We start from the raw sequence: 17,723 nt of genomic DNA on the forward strand, positions 1-17,723 counted from the left end.
GTGCAATTCAATGAGAATCAAAGTTCCATTACTAAATTATAACAAAATTTTCATTAATTTCTATTCAGTTGGTGAAATTTTGATAGAAATGTTGATGTCAGATATTTTATTTTAAACCTTTTGAATAACTATTTGTTTTCACACATTTCTGAAAAATAAAAAATTGAAAAGAAAAGATACCGTTGACATAAAATTAATTTCAAGTTGATTGTGTTTTTTATTACCCATAACTTCTCCTTTCCAATGGGACTCTCATTCCAAGCCATAATTTCAAAGTTAATAATAATAGTAAAAAATTTATCTATTTTTAACTTGAACATATTGCATATAAAATCATCCATAAATTATTATTACATTCTTAAATCTTTAATTAAATTAATAAAATCATTTGAGTTCTTAAACTTCTAAAAAGTTTAAAATGATGTGAGTAAAAGATTACAACATTTATTTAGGTTTAGGGTTTAATTTGATGAAAATAGAAATGAGTATAACCTTGAGAAATGTAGGGTTGAAATTAATGGTTTTCCATATGTTTAATATTGTCATATTTAAGAAAAAGAAAATTGAGTTCAAAAGGAAAAATCAAGTTGGATTTTGAAAATTAAGAAAAATAACTATTAGATTCCTGTGTTAAAGGAAATAATAAACAAATAATGAGATTCCACATACTAAAAAAAAAATGATAAAGGTATGAGATTTGTTTGATGATAAATAAAAGGGAATATATAAGATTTGAGAAGCAAGTAATGGAGTGGAAATTTTAATATTGGTGCTTCATTCTTGAATACAATTTAGTGTTAAGGTGGGTAACATTAACATAATTGAAATCACATAAATCATACACTATAGATTGAAAAAAAGTTCTTAAAAGCTGGATATATTTTCTTTGGAAAAATTGCTAAGAATAATGGAGAAAAAGAAAAAGAAAAAGAAAAGAAATGTATATATAGAATGAAGAGAACAATTTCCCACCATCATTAGTTTAGAAGAAGAAGATGAAGGTAAAGAAGTTGGATGGTTGATAATCAAAAAGAAATTATAATTATAATTCCAAAATTCCCCACCTTAAACCCATCTCTCCCTCTTCTATTTTAAGCTCACCTCTGTTCTCTACCATCAGGAGAAACACCGTCCTTCTCTTTTCTTCCATTTCAAACCCTTTTAACTTCCAATCATTTGTCTCTCACAATTCCAAACTAATCCCATCTCACACCCATGGCTTCCTCTTCTTCAAACTCCCTCTTCTCCTCTCCCCATTTCACCTCCTTCAACAGATCTTTTCATTCCAAACCCCCTCTCCTCTCCTTCTCCACCTCCTCTGTTTCTCTCAACCCTCGTCCTCTTCATTCTTTTTCTTCTTCTTCTTCTTCTTCTTCTTCTTCTTCTTCTAATCGCTGCAGTTTCATTCCTCTCCGTAGCGTTTTGAAAACTCTGGAATCCTCGCATTCGTGTCCCAGAACTCTGATCTCCTTGACCCCACTTCCCCAAATGACAGATCCACCATTTTGGTGGCCGAGAAACTTGGAGAAGCTGGTCTTGAGCTTCTCCGGAGCTTTGGGAATGTTGTCTGCGCTTACGACCTCTCTCCCGAAGAACTTTGCGCCAAGATCTCTTCCTGCGACGCCTTGATTGTTCGAAGTGGTACTAAGGTGAATCGGCAGGTGTTTGAAGCTGCTAAAGGGCGTTTGAAAGTTGTTGGAAGAGCCGGCGTTGGTATTGACAATGTGGATCTACAGGCCGCTACTGAGTTTGGTTGTCTCGTTGTTAATGCCCCAACTGCCAACACCATCGCCGCCGCGAGCATGGAATTGCCTTGCTTACTTCCATGGCTCGAAACGTCGCTCAGGCCGATGCCTCCATGAAAGCAGGTCTGTAAAAAAAAGAAAATTACCCGTAGTAGTACTACCCTTTTTCGAAGGGCCACCTAATTCATATTCATAATCAAAATCATGAAAACCCTTTTGTTTCAAAGTTTAGATCTGATCATAATTATTTACCCATGTTCTAATTTCAAGGATTTTTCATGATTTTGAACTATTTTGCTTACTTTAACTGAAGTCAGGGACCAGAGTTATACTGTATCACTCTGTTTTTTTTTTTTTTTTTTTTTTTTGTATACGCTTAAAGTTAAAGGTATTTTCCTGTCATCCCTGTTTTGGCTGCTATCTAAAACCACACATGACAAGAACCGATCCCTCCATCAATCTTAATAAAACACCCAAATTCCGATCTGGGTAAAAAACAGAGAGTGATCTAATGAAATGGGTTTCCAGGAAAATGGGAACGGAACAAGTACGTCGGAGTTTCATTGGTGGGAAAAACACTAGCTGTAATGGGATTCGGGAAAGTTGGATCGGAAGTGGCGAGACGAGCAAAGGGATTAGGAATGCAAGTGATAGCACACGACCCATACGCACCAGTGGACAGAGCAAGAGCCATCGGAGTGGAATTAGTGTCATTTAATCAAGCAATATCCACCGCCGATTTCATTTCGCTTCATATGCCGCTGACTCCCACAACTTCAAAGGTTTTCAATGACGATACATTTGGTTTGATGAAGAAAGGAGCTCGTTTGATTAACGTTGCCAGAGGAGGTGTTATTGATGAAGATGCACTTGTTAGAGCACTGGATAGTGGAGCTGTTGCTCAGGTAATTCTTCGACTCTTAAGAAATGGAGCTGCTCTGTTATTTGTTGGCTATGGATTTATGGATGTGCGGTTGAAACAGGCGGCACTTGATGTGTTTGTGGAAGAGCCACCGCCGAAAGACAGCAAGTTAGTGCAGCACAAGAATGTTACAGTCACGCCGCATCTTGGAGCGAGCACCAAGGAGGCTCAGGCAAGCACATTACTAATGAATATATTACACATTTTCTTTTATATGACCAATAATATATGGTACTCTTTAAGTCTTTAAGTTTAATTAGTTTATTTTAAGTTTAGGATATAATGGACACAAATTAAGAATTTCTGTATATATTATACCTTTTTGAAGCTTTTGGATCATTTTAACACAAATTTAACAATGTAAACTTAAATAAATAAAAGATAAATGCCAAAACTCATCTGGTCAATATTTTATTACAATTTGATTATTTTCTTTTATTTTTCAAAACCAAACTTATAAATCTCCCTCGAAACTTCAAATATTTAGATCGAGTTAAAATTTTGAAGAAATACTTTCTTAATTACGAAGAATTAGAATAACAATTGCTCACTTTTTTCATTTTTCTTGTTGAAATTGTAAATACAAATATTTTAGGAAGGCGTTGCCATTGAAATAGCCGAAGCTGTGGTCGGAGCATTGAACGGTGAACTCTCTGCCACTGCTGTCAACGCTCCCATGGTCCCTCCAGAGGTAACTAACTAATTAACCATATTCAATTCTAATGCAAAATCTTCAAACTTACTTAACTTATGGTATAATTAATCAGGTGTTATCGGAGTTGGCACCGTACGTGGTACTAGCAGAGAAACTGGGGCGGTTGGCAGTACAATTGGTGGCGGGAGGCAGTGGAATCAAATCAGTAAAAGTAGTATATAGATCAGGACGAGCCCCAGACGATTTAGACACAAGGCTATTACGAGCAATGATCACAAAAGGTATAATCGAACCCATTTCGGACAGCCACATAAACCTAGTGAACGCAGATTTCACGGCGAAGCAAAAGGGGCTCCGGATAAGCGAGGAGCGAGTGTTGGTGGACGCGCCGCCGGAGTTTCCAGTAGAATCAATCCAAATAGTGGTGTCGGAGGTGGAGTCGAAGTTTGCGAGGCGCAGTGACAGAGAAGGGTGAGGTGGTGATAGAAGGAAAAGTGAAATACGGAGTGCCACATCTAAGACGTGTAGGGTCGTTTGACGTGGATGTGAGTTTGGAAGGGAATCTAATCCTGTGCCGACAAGTGGATCAACCAGGAATGATCGGACAGGTGGGAAATATACTGGGAGAGAATAATGTGAATGTGAATTTTATGAGTGTTGGGAGAACGTTGAGGAGGAAAAGGGCTATTATGGCAATTGGTATGGATGAAGAACCTAACAAGGACACACTAAAGAAAATTGGACAAGTCCCTGCTATCGAAGAGTTTGTGTTTTTGAACCTATAGATCATGAAACTCATTCACACTCATTGCCCACTTATCGTTTGTTTCTTTTATCTTTTTTGGTGGTGCAATAATAATTTAATAAGGGCAGTTGGAGTTGTGGGTGGACTATGATGAAGGTTATTGTATTTTGTATTTTGTATTTTGTATTTTTGGTGAAGTTTTAAGTATGGAGAGAGGTGATTAAGGTTATTGTATGTTTAGGGTAAAAAGCCAAAAGAAAAGAAAAGAAAGAAAAGAAATTGGATAGGCTTAAATGCAAATAATAATGTGGTAGTGTTGTCTGCCACATGCCTAAGCTCAGCTATGTTCAATCATCTTTTTATATTTTACCTTTTCGTATTTTTGTTGACTATTATTGAAATATGAAATACCCTTTTCAAAACTTCTTTTCTTTCTTTCTTTCTTTTTCTTAATCATATATATATATTTTAATGTTTTCATCACAATGATCTTTTTTTTTTTCTTTTATATTAAAATATTTACGAGGATGAACTTTCATTCCTTGTTTTTTCTCCTTCGTTTTTTAATCCATCCTTTTATTATTATTTACAAATTAGAGAAATTACATTAAACGACAAGAAAAAATTAAAAATAATTATTCACAACACCTTTTTTATATATTGTAAATTTGGTAAGTATGATAAATGAGACAATAATCTACTTTTAAATAGACTCTAATATTAAGAAATGAATATAATAAAATAATTGATGTTTTAATTGTTTAAAATGTAAAAATATTTGCTTATTGATTGAAAAATATATCTTTTTTAATTTCTGTTTTATAATATTTCTATAGTTTCGAGTGGATATTAACATTTATTGACATTTATTTATTAACATAAACCCCTAAACGTAGACTTCAATAATATGGGGATGATCAAATTGACGATTGTTACAACTTATACACGTTCGACTAGTTTGATAATATTTCTATTTTAAAAAGTTGATAAAAGTAACATTTTTTGTTTTACATGTCAAAAGTAACATACTTTTAAAAAAACTTAAAATTTTGCTTTTTTTTGTCAATTTTGGCCGACCTCGACACTAAGGTTCTTCTTGAATTTTAAGAAATCATTTCAACATAATTTCTCGGTCCATCTCAACTTAACTCTGCACCAAGATTTTGGATTTTGTTTTTAAATTTCAAAATAAAGGATATTCTCAAATGACCAAAATACTCTTCGAAACTCGAAAGTTTGATATTCGTAAACCTAATCCCTGTGCACATTTGAGTCGAGACGAAACGTGTTTGCTCCCAAAATTGAAAAGATTTGACTGATTTTTTGTGTGCCCAAATTTCAAGAAGTCATCCTTAAGATTAAATTTGTGAAGGTAATTTAGTTTGAATGATTTCATAGTTTAGAGCTGAATTTAAAGTTTTGCTATAGTGTTTTTTATGAAATTTGAGACGGATGGAAAAATATTTAGTTGGTTTTCTGTTGTAGTTGGATATAGAACTGGATTTTAAGTCAATGAAGATGGTTTTCGTTTGATGAATCTTGAAAATTTCATCAATTTGGATTTGTGTATATGAAGAATCTGAACCAAGATTGATGAAATTGGCTCAAAATTTTTTGAATGAGTCCCGAGATTTAAGTTGAAATTTGGAGTGAATTGAATAGATTATACATTTCCTCCTAATATTTTTTTCCACCTCTCATTGATAACCAAAACTCAATAATCATTCTAAGAAAGGAAAGAAAAGAATACCAAAATTTAGAATTAGAAGATTGGATGAGAGCATGAGAAACATATTTGTAACGACCGATGAGTAGTTGAAAGTGGAAGTAAAGAAGAAACTGAAGCCACCAAACAATATTTATAATCAATCCCCAAGTTTCCTCTTTTCCTTTTTTTTATCAACATATTCAAATTCTTCTATGGCTTTCCTCCTTCTTCTCCACTTCATTCCCGCCATTATTTCTTCCTTTGTTATGTTATGCTTCTCTTTCCCTCTCTATCTCGTTTCTGCTTTGTCCTGAGATGGTTAGCTTCATTATCACTTCAAACCCACTGGACTTCCAATACCTCCTCTTCTCACTCTTTGAATGCCTCCTAAATTTCTCTAGTGAAATCCCTTTTGGATTGGTAACTTTAGCATTTAGAGCTATTGGATCTCTCCTTCAATCGATTTGGTGGTGTAATACCCATCTCCTTATTTCTAATTCTCAATTTACAGTATGTACTGTATCTTAGTAGAAACAATCTCAACGGTTCTATCCCTTCAAATCTGGGGAATTTGAACCAACTTGTGTCTTTGCATCTCTATAAGAATCACTTCTCTGTACCATACCATCGTCCACAGGGATTTGTTGCCCAATAGTTTTAACAGTCTTGATAGTCTTGTTGAATTGGGTGTAAGCAACAACAATCTCCATGGTTCTATTCCTTTGGGTTCAGGGTGTTGCCCGAATCTAGAATCTATAGATTTGTCATTCAATGCTTTTACAGGAGGTATACCACCTTGGATACGCAACTGAAGTCGCCTAAAACACTTAGTCATTGTTAATTCTAGTCTAACAGGTCATATTCCTTTCTTTATTGCTCACTTAAATGAGCTTTCAATTCTTGATTTCTCTAGAAATCAACTGTCAGGAAAAATTCCCCCCAAAATTGGTTTGCAAATTCTTAAAGGAATTGAATTTGTTCGCCAACCAACTCGAGGGAGGTGAATTGGGCTTGCTAAGTAAGATTAGAGGTCCTTCAATTGTATTTGAATCGTTTGACTGGTGAGATTCCCATAAGCATCCGAAAGATTGCAAGTCTCCGAAGTATTCTTGTGTACAACAACAACCTTTCTAGAGAACTTCCCTTGATAATAACTGAGTTCAAGCACCTTGAAATCATTTCTTTGCTCAACCACCATTCTCCTGGAGTCATACCTCAAAGTTTGAGACTTATGAGTAGCTTAGTGCAAGTGGAGTTCACTAATAACCAGTTTACTGGTCAAATTCCACCCAATCTGTGCTTTGAAAAGACATTAGGCATGCTAAATTTAGGTTTCAATCAATTTCAAGGTAGCATGCCTTCAGATATAGGAACATGTTTTAACTCTTTACAGGTTGATTTTGCAAAGGAATAATCTCACAGGGGTTCTGCCACAATTTATGAGAAATCACAACCTTTCGTACATCAATGCCAATGGAAATAACCTGAATGGAAGAACTCCATCAAGTTTGGGAAATTGTACCAATTTCACTTCAATTAATTTGTCAAATAAGCTTACAGGTCATATATACTAAATGAGTTGGGAAATCTTGTGAACCTTCGAATTCTGAACTTGTCTCACAACTTCTTGGAAGAACCTTTGCCATTTTCCCTTTCAAATTATACCAAACTGGATATGTTCTATACCACATAGTTTGCCCAGCTGAAAAGTTATACCAACGTTGATATAAAAAGAGAATCGATTTACTTGAGGCTTTCCAAATGTATTATCAGAACTTCAAATCTTGTTACTGCTAGATCTTGGTGGCAATTTGTTTGGAAGTCAAATTCCTTCATTAATTGGATCTTTGAAGAATCTAATGTGTTCCTTTAATCTAAGTAACAATGGATTAAGTGGCCAACTACCTTTTGAGCTAGCGAGTATGACCAAGCTAGAGTGGTTGTATATATCTTACAATAATTTGACTGGAAGTCTAAATGTTCTTGGTCAACTTAGTTCATCGTTAATGGAGCTTGACATTTCTGAGAATTTGTTCACATGTCCTGTTCCACAAACATTAATGAATCTTCTGAATCCCTCAGCATTCATTGGTAATCCTGAGAAGTGCATAGAGTTGGAGGCCACTAATAATCTAGATGAATTGTTTCATCATTTGGAGAGAAGTGCATAGAGTTGTTTACAAAGTTGCCTTGGGTTCAAACAGAATTTTTGCAGTAAAGAAGGTTACATATGCAGGACTAAAAGGGGGAAGTCAGAGTGTGGTTAGAGAAATTCAAACGGTCGAAAACATCCAACACCGAAACTTAATCAGTTTAGAAGACTATTGGTTTGAAAAAGAGCACGGTCTATTGCTTTACAAATATGAGCCAAATGGGAGCCTTTATGATGTATTGCACGAGATGAATGGTGATTCATCTGTAGCTCTAGCATTGAAAGTTCGTCATAATATATCATGGATTAGCTTTCTCAGGTGTTGCTCATGGATTAACTTTTTTCCATTTAGCTTTCTCAGGTGTTGCTCATGGACTAACTTTTTTCCATTTAGCTTTCTCAGGTGTTGCTCATGGACTAACTTTTTTCCATTTCGACTGTGATCCTTCCACAATATGTAGAGACATCAAGACTTCTAGACTCGGAGATGGAACCACATATCGCTGGTTTTGGACTTGCAAAGCTGCTGGATCACACTCGTACTGCATCAATAACTTCAACTTCAACTTCTTTTGCTGGTACGGTGCATTGCACCAGGTAAAAATTCAATTCATTATTACAAATATATTGATGATGCGATGAAGATTGTGAAATGTGTCAACGTTATATTCACCTCTTCCTCCATGTGAATTGCAAAAGATGTCTTCCTCCGTGGTGGTTTTATTTTTGGAAAATTGTCAAAAATAAGCTAAAAAGAGATGAGTAAATGAGTTTTATAATAGATTTTTAGGATAAATAGAGAGTGAAAGGTCCAAATTGTCTTTCATTCATTTTCCCTCATTTTTCCTCAATTTCTTCTCTTCAACCTAAAAACAAAACAAAACATTAAAAAGAAAAAAGAAAACTTGTTCTTCACGATGAACTCTCCCGCTTCCACTTCAACTTCGATGCCTTCGATGAATGCCTCTCCGATCCATTTCTTCTCCACACCTCTCTATTTTTAGTGTCGACTTCAACTCCAGCCAACACTTTTCCATTTATTCTCCACTCCTTTCCGATTTCAGCGTTGTTTTCATTGGACCTCTCCATTTCTTCTCCACTCCTCTCCGTTTTCAATGTCGTATTCATCCTCTTTGAAGTCAAGTGAGTAATCAAATATGAGTGTTTTTTTTTTATATAGATCATTGTTGTTTAAGTTGTTCGTTGAGATATGAAATTTTTGTTGGGCACATTTTAGATATACCATTAAATATGTCTAAGATGAAAGAGGTTGTTTGGAAACTTCATCATCGAGTAGCAGTTGTTGAGAATGAACTTAGGAGCCTAAAATCAAGTGTTGAAGAATTGAATGTCATGATGTCGACTATATTGAACCACATTGAACTTAAAAAAAAGGTTAGGAAGCAAAGTTGTTTGATATTTCCAAAGTTATCCTTATTAATACATTTTGACATTTCTAAAGGGTGAAGAAAAAGACTGCACGGGGTTTGAAGGTCATGATGCGCATACCCAAGATGTTGACACACCTGGTACCCCTCCTTGGTTGAGGATGCCAAAGGAGGATGACACAAGTAATTGGGTGAAACATGTTGAACTTCAAAAAAAAGTTTAGGAATCAAAGTCATGTAATGGGTGAAAATTATCCTTACTAATACATTTTGACATGCTAATCTTGATGTTTAGTTTATACTGTTATCCTTACTTTTTGCCTTCCATAGGGTGTCGAAAGAGACCGCAAGGAAGATGACACAATTGACGTGTTGTAGAAGAATGTTCATATTGGTTTAGAGGAGCCAATAGACTAATAAAACAACTTCACCATCTTTTTTAAAAAAAGTCGTTAGACACAAAGATAATAATAATATTAAAGTCATTTCTTTATAAAAGTCAATAAAACAAAACCAAAAGCATATTTATTACTTCATCATTGCTTCAAGTGGCTTTCTCTACTTGATTTAAATTGAATACTTGGTCGCCACATCACCATCTCACGTTGTTAAGCTTCTTTTAGCAATATTTTCTTTATTTGAGCTTCGATTTGGGTGATTCAAGAGGCGTCAGAATCATTGTTTCAAGCTCTACGTTATGGACAATTCAAAATAATAAAATTGTCAATAAAAAAAATCATATTTGTAATCATGAAAAAATTAATTAATCTAATTAAAATTAATTAATTTGATATTAAAGACCAAAAAGCCAACACAAAACACTTTACCCAGATTTTACTTCCTATACTCAAAATTAGAAACATGTCTCACATACCCAAGGTGTCCTCCTATATTAGAAGCATTGGGATTGATGTTGAGACTCATGAATGACCTACTTCCGATTATGTTAGAAATTTTGAGTATACGAATCAATTGCCATTATTGAATAAATTATATATACTTATATTAGGTTAGTACCTCGTAGATCATCTTTTTATTATTGAATCAAATACGTAGTTGGCGTTCATTTTGAGTTCTCGTTACTATCCATATAATTTCATTATCAATCATAATTGACTTATAAATATTGATTTATATGTTTTAAAGTCGTAGTTTATTACTAAATATATTTGAATATCTGTTATAAATTTGGATGTGTAAATTTGAATTTGATATGAATAACAATATTTGGATTGTAGGGTTGTAAGTATGATATTGATATTTAAATAAATAGTTTATTTTGATAAAAGAAAAAAGTTTGATGATGTGAATGAAATTTGGTCCAAAAAGAGAGCGGTGGTTAGAGTGTGAACAGAATGGAATTGGAATGCATTCCTCACCTCTATGTTCACACTATGAAAACTAACATAAATAAATGATAGCATTTGACTAATCAACTCTCTCTACTACAACCTCAATTTCATATATCTACTTTGGCTAATGTATATATGTACCTTGAGAATGTTTTAAATCACACGACTTGAAATTCCTTATTAAATTTAGAACAAATTGATTGTTCTAAATTGGAGAGTGTATAATATAAAAGCTTCAAAGCTAAGAGTGCCTTACTACCCTCAAGAGCTAAGACTCTCTCTTACAATAAGAAAAATAATAATAACATTATTACAAAAAGTCAAAGAGAAAGAATTTTCATTCATAGTTAAGTTTATATATATATATATATGGGAAATCCATCCAAGTAGTCTAGTAGTGACAAAATTATAGTTGATTTAATATTAGACTTTTACTTCTTATATTTTTCAAAGGCATGTGATAATGGACCTATCAATTCTTGACTTTCTTCTATTCAGGACTATAGAATAAAATTTAAAAAGAAAAAAAAGTAATAATGGGATTGAATCCTAAATATAAAAATGTAATAATAAAGTCACAATAAATAATTATTTAAAAGGAACTTTGATTAAATAGAAATAGATGGAGCAAGTAGGAATGATTTTTAAATTGTCCATTCGTCTTCTTTGAAATAAAGGGAAAAAAATGAAGAGAACTTGTCCCAAGCAAAGAGAAACCTAGACACTAGTGTGGTGTAAATCACAACTACTTAGATGCTTAAATCAAAAGGTTTGAACACGGAAAATTGTATTAGCTAGATACTTGTTTTAAAAGTTACTTGACATTTATATTCCTTTGAGTTCCTATTTATAGGTTTGATCCCTTATCCGATTTAAGGTAATCAAGCTATTTTTTCTCGCATTCCTCTCGGATCGAGACCGACCAACCCAACATCCTTACACAACCTTTTTAGGGTTTTATCCCTTTCTAACCAAGCTTATGTTGGACTTGCTTGTCGAGGGGTTTATTAGTGGGCTCATCCTCAACCTAGCGACCAACCCCAATCTTCTTTCGGCCTTATCCTTCTATCATTTGTTGATCTTTTCATCCTTGGTTCTACACTCGACTCATAACAAAGACAAAATAAAGCAGGTAAATATTCCGTACAAGGTTTTTTTGTGGAGGTAAAAATGAAACTTGTGATTTATGTGGAGGGAAAGATAGGTTTGCTTGAGTCGATCACTGTCACTCGAGAAGCTTACTAGCAATTTGAATCACGAAAGGTGGCTTAATTATATTATTCTAATTCATAATACCTATGTAAATACTATGTATATTATATAATAGAAAGAAAAGAAAGGAAGTTCCTCTAAAGTTTTTTTTCTTTCTAATTTTAATACTTAATAGAAATTGTAATTATAAGTAACATTGAAAATAAACTTTTAATTAGAATCATAATAAGAAAACAATTTTTTTTCTTAAATTTAAACTTTAAATATGCTTTAATTTAAAAAAAGTCATAATTTATAGGTTAATTTTGGTTCTTGTAACGAAAAGAAAAAGTTAGCAGACCAGTTTTTAAAAATATTTTAGACTTATCCTTTATTTTCATCCTTTTTCTTCTCTTTTTCTGCCTTTTTTTTTCTTTTTATCATCTTCTTCTACAATTTTTTTTAAACGGTTGTTTAGTTCAAGATCGTGTATCAAATATTGAAGATATATTCTTTTTAATTTTTATTTGGTTGTTCTAAATATAAAACATCATAAAAAAATCGTTGAGATATTAGATAGCCAAACTAAACATGTACAAATAATAACCAAATCTAAACTATTGTACAAAACAATCTTAAAAAAATAAGCGATACGATCAAATCTAAACGATAGTATATCAAATATAAATGATCATGTACCAAATCCAAAAGATCGTATATCAAAAAATGTTGGAAAAAAATCGTTGAGATTGAGCTACCCAAATCTAAACTGTTAATTAATTAATTAATGATAGAGCATTTTTTGTATTTTTCATTATGGACATTTTTTATTTTTAAAATTAATATATATAGTGTAAATATTTTAACACTTTGTTATATATTTTTTTTTAAAGATCCTTAATTTATATATATATATATATATTATATTATATTATATTATATTATATTATGTTGAAAAGCACTCTACACAACTTTTTGAGTGAAGTTTCTTTTTCATTTTTAAATTAAAAATTTCCCCCTAAACAAATAAATAGGCTAAAAACATTTTAAGAAATTTTTAAAATTTAAGTTTGGAGTCAAAGTGTGTTAGATAAATGTAACATTAAAGATATTGAATGAGGGACAAACTAAAACAAAGTGCGAAAATAATTATATCGTATAAAACAATTTAAAAATGAAAAAAAAAACTCACAAACTCACAACATAAAATAACAAAAATTCTCTACAACATATCGGTCACACTCATGAAAAAAAGATTTTGTACTTAATCTAAGTGGTCTCGTGCCTAGTCTAAACAATCTCTTAACAAGTCTAAACTATCTTATATCCTTGTACCAAATCTAAACGGTCTTGAACCCTTGTACCTAAATCTAGATTATCTTATATTCAGTCTAAACAAACTCGTAGCAAGTCTAAATGATCTTGTACAAAATCTAACAATCTATTAGTGATAGTGGTCTATCTAGAATAGACAACTGAACATTTAGATCTTGCACCAAGAAGAAAAAAAAAAAAGATGTTAAAGAAGAATGAAGAAATTCTAAAAGAGGAAAGGAATAAATCGCAAACAAAAAAAAGTGAAAAATCGTCCGTATTATTCAATAGTAAACCTAAAATTTATAAAAATATCATAGAATTTTTTATTTTGTTATAATAGGTGTAAATATTTTAGTATTTGTTATATTTATGGAAATTAAACTAGTTTTTTTTTAAAAAATTTTTTTTAAAGGATGTAAAGTATTTTTAGGTTAAAGATAAGCTTTTGGGGAAGAGGGAGTTGAAGGATTAAACAATTTAAATAAAAATTTCATTTTATTTTTGAAAAGAAAGTTGATTCAATCACACATATCTATATATAAATGAAAATATAAATATTGGTTTTCTATAGATAAGTTGCAAGTGGAAAAATACATTAAGAAATTGCGCGTTCCCACCAAATACTATTTAAAGAGCCTGCAACAATCTGCCGTTTCCCATTCACAACCAAATTTCTTTCTCCTTTCTTCCCTCTTTCAACTCTCTTTCTTTTCCATTTCAAACAACTTTCAATTTTCACCAATACCTTCCTTTCCTCTCCATCTTCTTCATAATTGCTTTCTTTTTTATCCCTCTCCTCAACACTCTTGCTTTCCCAATTTCTCTTCTCTTCCAGTTTTGTGGTTTTCTTATTATGCAGCTTCTCACCGCCATTTCTTCTTACTGGTATGCTTCTCTTTCCATTTCGTTGTTGTTGTTTTTGGTTTAACTTCAGATGGGTTGGCCTTGTTATCACTCCAAAGCCGCTGGACTACTCATACCTCCTTTGTCCCTGTTTGGAATGCCTCTCATTCCACTCCCTGTTCTTGGGCTGGATTGAATGTGATCAAAACCTCCGTGTCGTCACCTTCAATCTCTCTTTCTATGGGTTTCGGGTCACCTTGGACCTGAAATTTCAAGTTTGACTCAGTTGCGTACTATTGATTTGACCACCAACGATTTCTCTGGTGAAATTCCTTATGGGATTGGTAACTGTAGCCATTTAGAGTACTTGGATCTCTCCTTCAACCAATTTAGTGGACAAATTCCTCAGTCATTGACCCTCCTTACGAACTTGACGTTTTTGAACTTCCATGAAAATGTTTTAACTGGTCCAATACCCGACTCCTTATTTCAGAATCTTAATTTCCAGTATGTGTATCTTAGTGAAAACAATCTCAACGGTTCTATCCCTTCAAATGTGGGAATTCGAATCAGCTGTTGCATTTGTATCTGTATGGAAATGAGTTTTCTGGTTCCATACCTTCTTCCATAGGGAACTGTAGTCAATTGGAGGATCTTTATTTGGATGGGAACCAGTTGGTGGGAACATTGCCTCATAGTCTTAACAATCTTGATAATCTTGTTAATCTGGGTGTAAGCCGAAACAATCTCCAGGGTCCAATTCCTTTGGGTTCAGGAGTTTGTCAGAGTTTAGAATATATAGATTTGTCATTCAATGGTTATACAGGAGGTATACCTGCCGGGTTGGGCAACTGTAGTGCCCTAAAAACCTTACTTATTGTAAATTCCAGTTTAACAGGTCATATTCCTTCCTCCTTTGGCCGCCTAAGGAAGCTTTCACATATTGATCTCTCTAGAAATCAACTGTCTGGGAATATACCTCCTGAATTTGGGGCTTGCAAATCCTTGAAAGAATTGGATTTGTACGATAACCAACTCGAGGGACGTATCCCTAGTGAACTGGGCTTGCTAAGTAGATTAGAGGTCCTTCAATTGTTTTCAAACCGGTTGACTGGTGAAATTCCAATTAGCATCTGGAAGATTGCAAGTCTCCAACAGATTCTTGTGTATGACAACAACCTTTTTGGGGAATTACCCTTGATAATAACAGAACTCAGGCACCTCAAAATCATTTCTGTGTTCAACAATCATTTTTCTGGAGTCATACCTCAAAGTTTGGGACTCAACAGTAGCTTAGTGCAGGTGGAGTTCACCAATAATCAGTTCACTGGTCAAATTCCACCTAATTTATGCTCTGGAAAGACATTAAGGGTGCTAAATTTAGGTTTGAATCAATTTCAAGGAAATGTACCTCTTGATATTGGAACTTGTTTGACTCTTCAGAGATTAATTTTAAGAAGGAATAATCTAGCAGGGGTTCTGCCAGAATTTACGATAAATCACGGTCTTCGATTCATGGATGCCAGTGAAAATAACCTCAATGGAACAATTCCCTCAAGTTTGGGAAATTGCATCAATCTTACCTCAATTAATCTTCAAAGCAACAGGCTTTCAGGCCTTATACCTAATGGATTGAGAAATCTTGAGAATCTTCAAAGTTTGATTTTGTCTCATAACTTCTTGGAAGGACCTTTGCCATCTTCCCTCTCAAATTGCACGAAGCTGGATAAATTTGACGTAGGATTTAATTTATTGAATGGTTCTATACCTCGTAGTTTAGCCAGCTGGAAAGTTATATCCACGTTTATAATTAAAGAGAATCGATTTGCTGGAGGTATCCCGAATGTATTATCAGAACTTGAAAGCCTTTCACTACTAGATCTTGGTGGCAATCTGTTTGGAGGTGAAATCCCTTCATCTATTGGAAATTTGAAGAGTCTGTTTTACTCCCTGAATCTTAGTAACAATGGGTTAAGTGGCACACTACCTTCTGAGCTGGCGAATCTTGTCAAGTTACAGGAATTAGATATATCTCACAATAATTTGACTGGAAGTTTAACTGTCCTTGGCGAACTAAGTTCGACATTAGTTGAGCTTAACATTTCATATAATTTTTTCACCGGTCCAGTGCCACAAACATTAATGAAGTTATTGAATTCTGATCCCTCATCGTTCTTAGGTAACCCTGGGTTGTGCATTAGTTGTGATGTACCAGATGGTCTAAGTTGCAATAGAAATATCAGTATTAGTCCTTGTGCTGTTCATTCAAGCGCCCGTGGTAGCTCTCGACTTGGAAATGTACAGATTGCAATGATAGCTCTGGGGTCTTCACTTTTTGTTATTCTTTTGCTTCTTGGGTTGGTTTATAAGTTTGTTTATAACAGAAGAAACAAGCAAAACATTGAGACTGCTGCTCAAGTCGGAACAACTTCCTTGCTCAACAAGGTAATGGAGGCCACCGATAATTTAGATGAACGTTTCGTCATTGGAAGAGGAGCACATGGAGTTGTTTATAAGGTCTCCCTGGATTCAAATAAAGTTTTTGCTGTAAAGAAGCTTACATTTTTAGGACATAAAAGGGGAAGCCGGGATATGGTTAAAGAAATTAGAACTGTCAGCAACATCAAGCACCGGAACTTGATCTCTTTGGAAAGTTTTTGGTTGGGAAAAGATTATGGTCTATTGCTTTACAAATACTATCCAAATGGGAGCCTTTATGATGTGTTGCACGAGATGAATACAACTCCATCTCTCACATGGAAAGCCCGCTATAATATAGCGATCGTATTGCTCATGCATTGGCATATCTCCATTACGATTGTGATCCTCCCATTATACACCGAGACATCAAACCACAGAATATACTTCTAGATTCGGAGATGGAACCTCATATCGCCGACTTTGGTCTTGCAAAGCTATTGGATCAAACTTTCGAACCCGCGACTTCATCTTCTTTTGCGGGTACAATTGGCTACATTGCACCAGGTATCATTCTACACATATATTGCAAATTAACTCTGCATTCTCATGTGTTTTTGTTTTGGGTGGATTGAATTGTGTTGTGATATGTTTATGTGGTTGTGACAGAGAATGCATTTTCAGCAGCAAAGACCAAAGCCTCAGATGTGTACAGTTATGGGGTGGTTTTACTGGAGCTGGTGACGGGAAAGAAGCCATCAGATCCATCATTTATAGAAGTCGGGAATATGACGGCTTGGATTCGGTCGGTTTGGAAGGAGAGAGATGAAATAGATAGAATTGTTGATCCAAGGCTTGAGGAAGAACTTGCTAATTTGGATCATAGGGAGCAGATGAATCAGGTGGTTCTTGTGGCTTTGAGATGCACAGAAAACGAGGCTAACAAAAGACCTATAATGAGAGAGATTGTGGATCACTTGATTGATTTAAAGATCAGTCGTTAGAGCACACATGACTAACCATGCTTTTTCCTTCTACCCTAAACATTTCTTACAAATAACCGAATGTGATCGTTTATTATTAGGATAGTATAATAGTGTCCATCACTATATTTTTGTATTTTTGTATATTGCTGGTCCGTATATATTTAGTGTATGTTTGAGAACGTTTTGAAGTAATTTTGAAGGGTATCATGTTAATCGATCTAATCTTTTATTTTATACTTTTGAATGCAATTTTTCTTACATCAAAATTGGTTTTAAATGACAATAAAACATGTTTAAGATG

General features: G+C 33.9%; 1 protein-coding gene and 1 pseudogene across 1 annotated transcript; both read left to right on the forward strand.

Annotated features, from left to right (window-relative positions):
- Nucleotides 1-1,215: 1,215 nt before the first annotated feature.
- LOC116405524 (D-3-phosphoglycerate dehydrogenase 2, chloroplastic-like) lies at nt 1,216-4,459 on the forward strand. Its single transcript, XM_031889496.1, is given in 8 exon segments — nt 1,216-1,320; nt 1,419-1,794; nt 1,797-1,868; nt 2,274-2,650; nt 2,729-2,839; nt 3,263-3,358; nt 3,435-3,773; nt 3,775-4,459. Coding segments are annotated over 8 exon segments (1,809 nt in total). The 3' UTR covers nt 4,108-4,459.
- Nucleotides 4,460-7,697: 3,238 nt separating this feature from the next.
- On the forward strand, nt 7,698-17,656 carry LOC116405525 (annotated as a pseudogene).
- Nucleotides 17,657-17,723: the final 67 nt, after the last annotated feature.

This window comes from Cucumis sativus, unplaced genomic scaffold, assembly GCF_000004075.3.
Source record: "Cucumis sativus cultivar 9930 unplaced genomic scaffold, Cucumber_9930_V3 scaffold114, whole genome shotgun sequence".
In the NCBI taxonomy this organism is placed as follows: domain Eukaryota; kingdom Viridiplantae; phylum Streptophyta; class Magnoliopsida; order Cucurbitales; family Cucurbitaceae; genus Cucumis; species Cucumis sativus.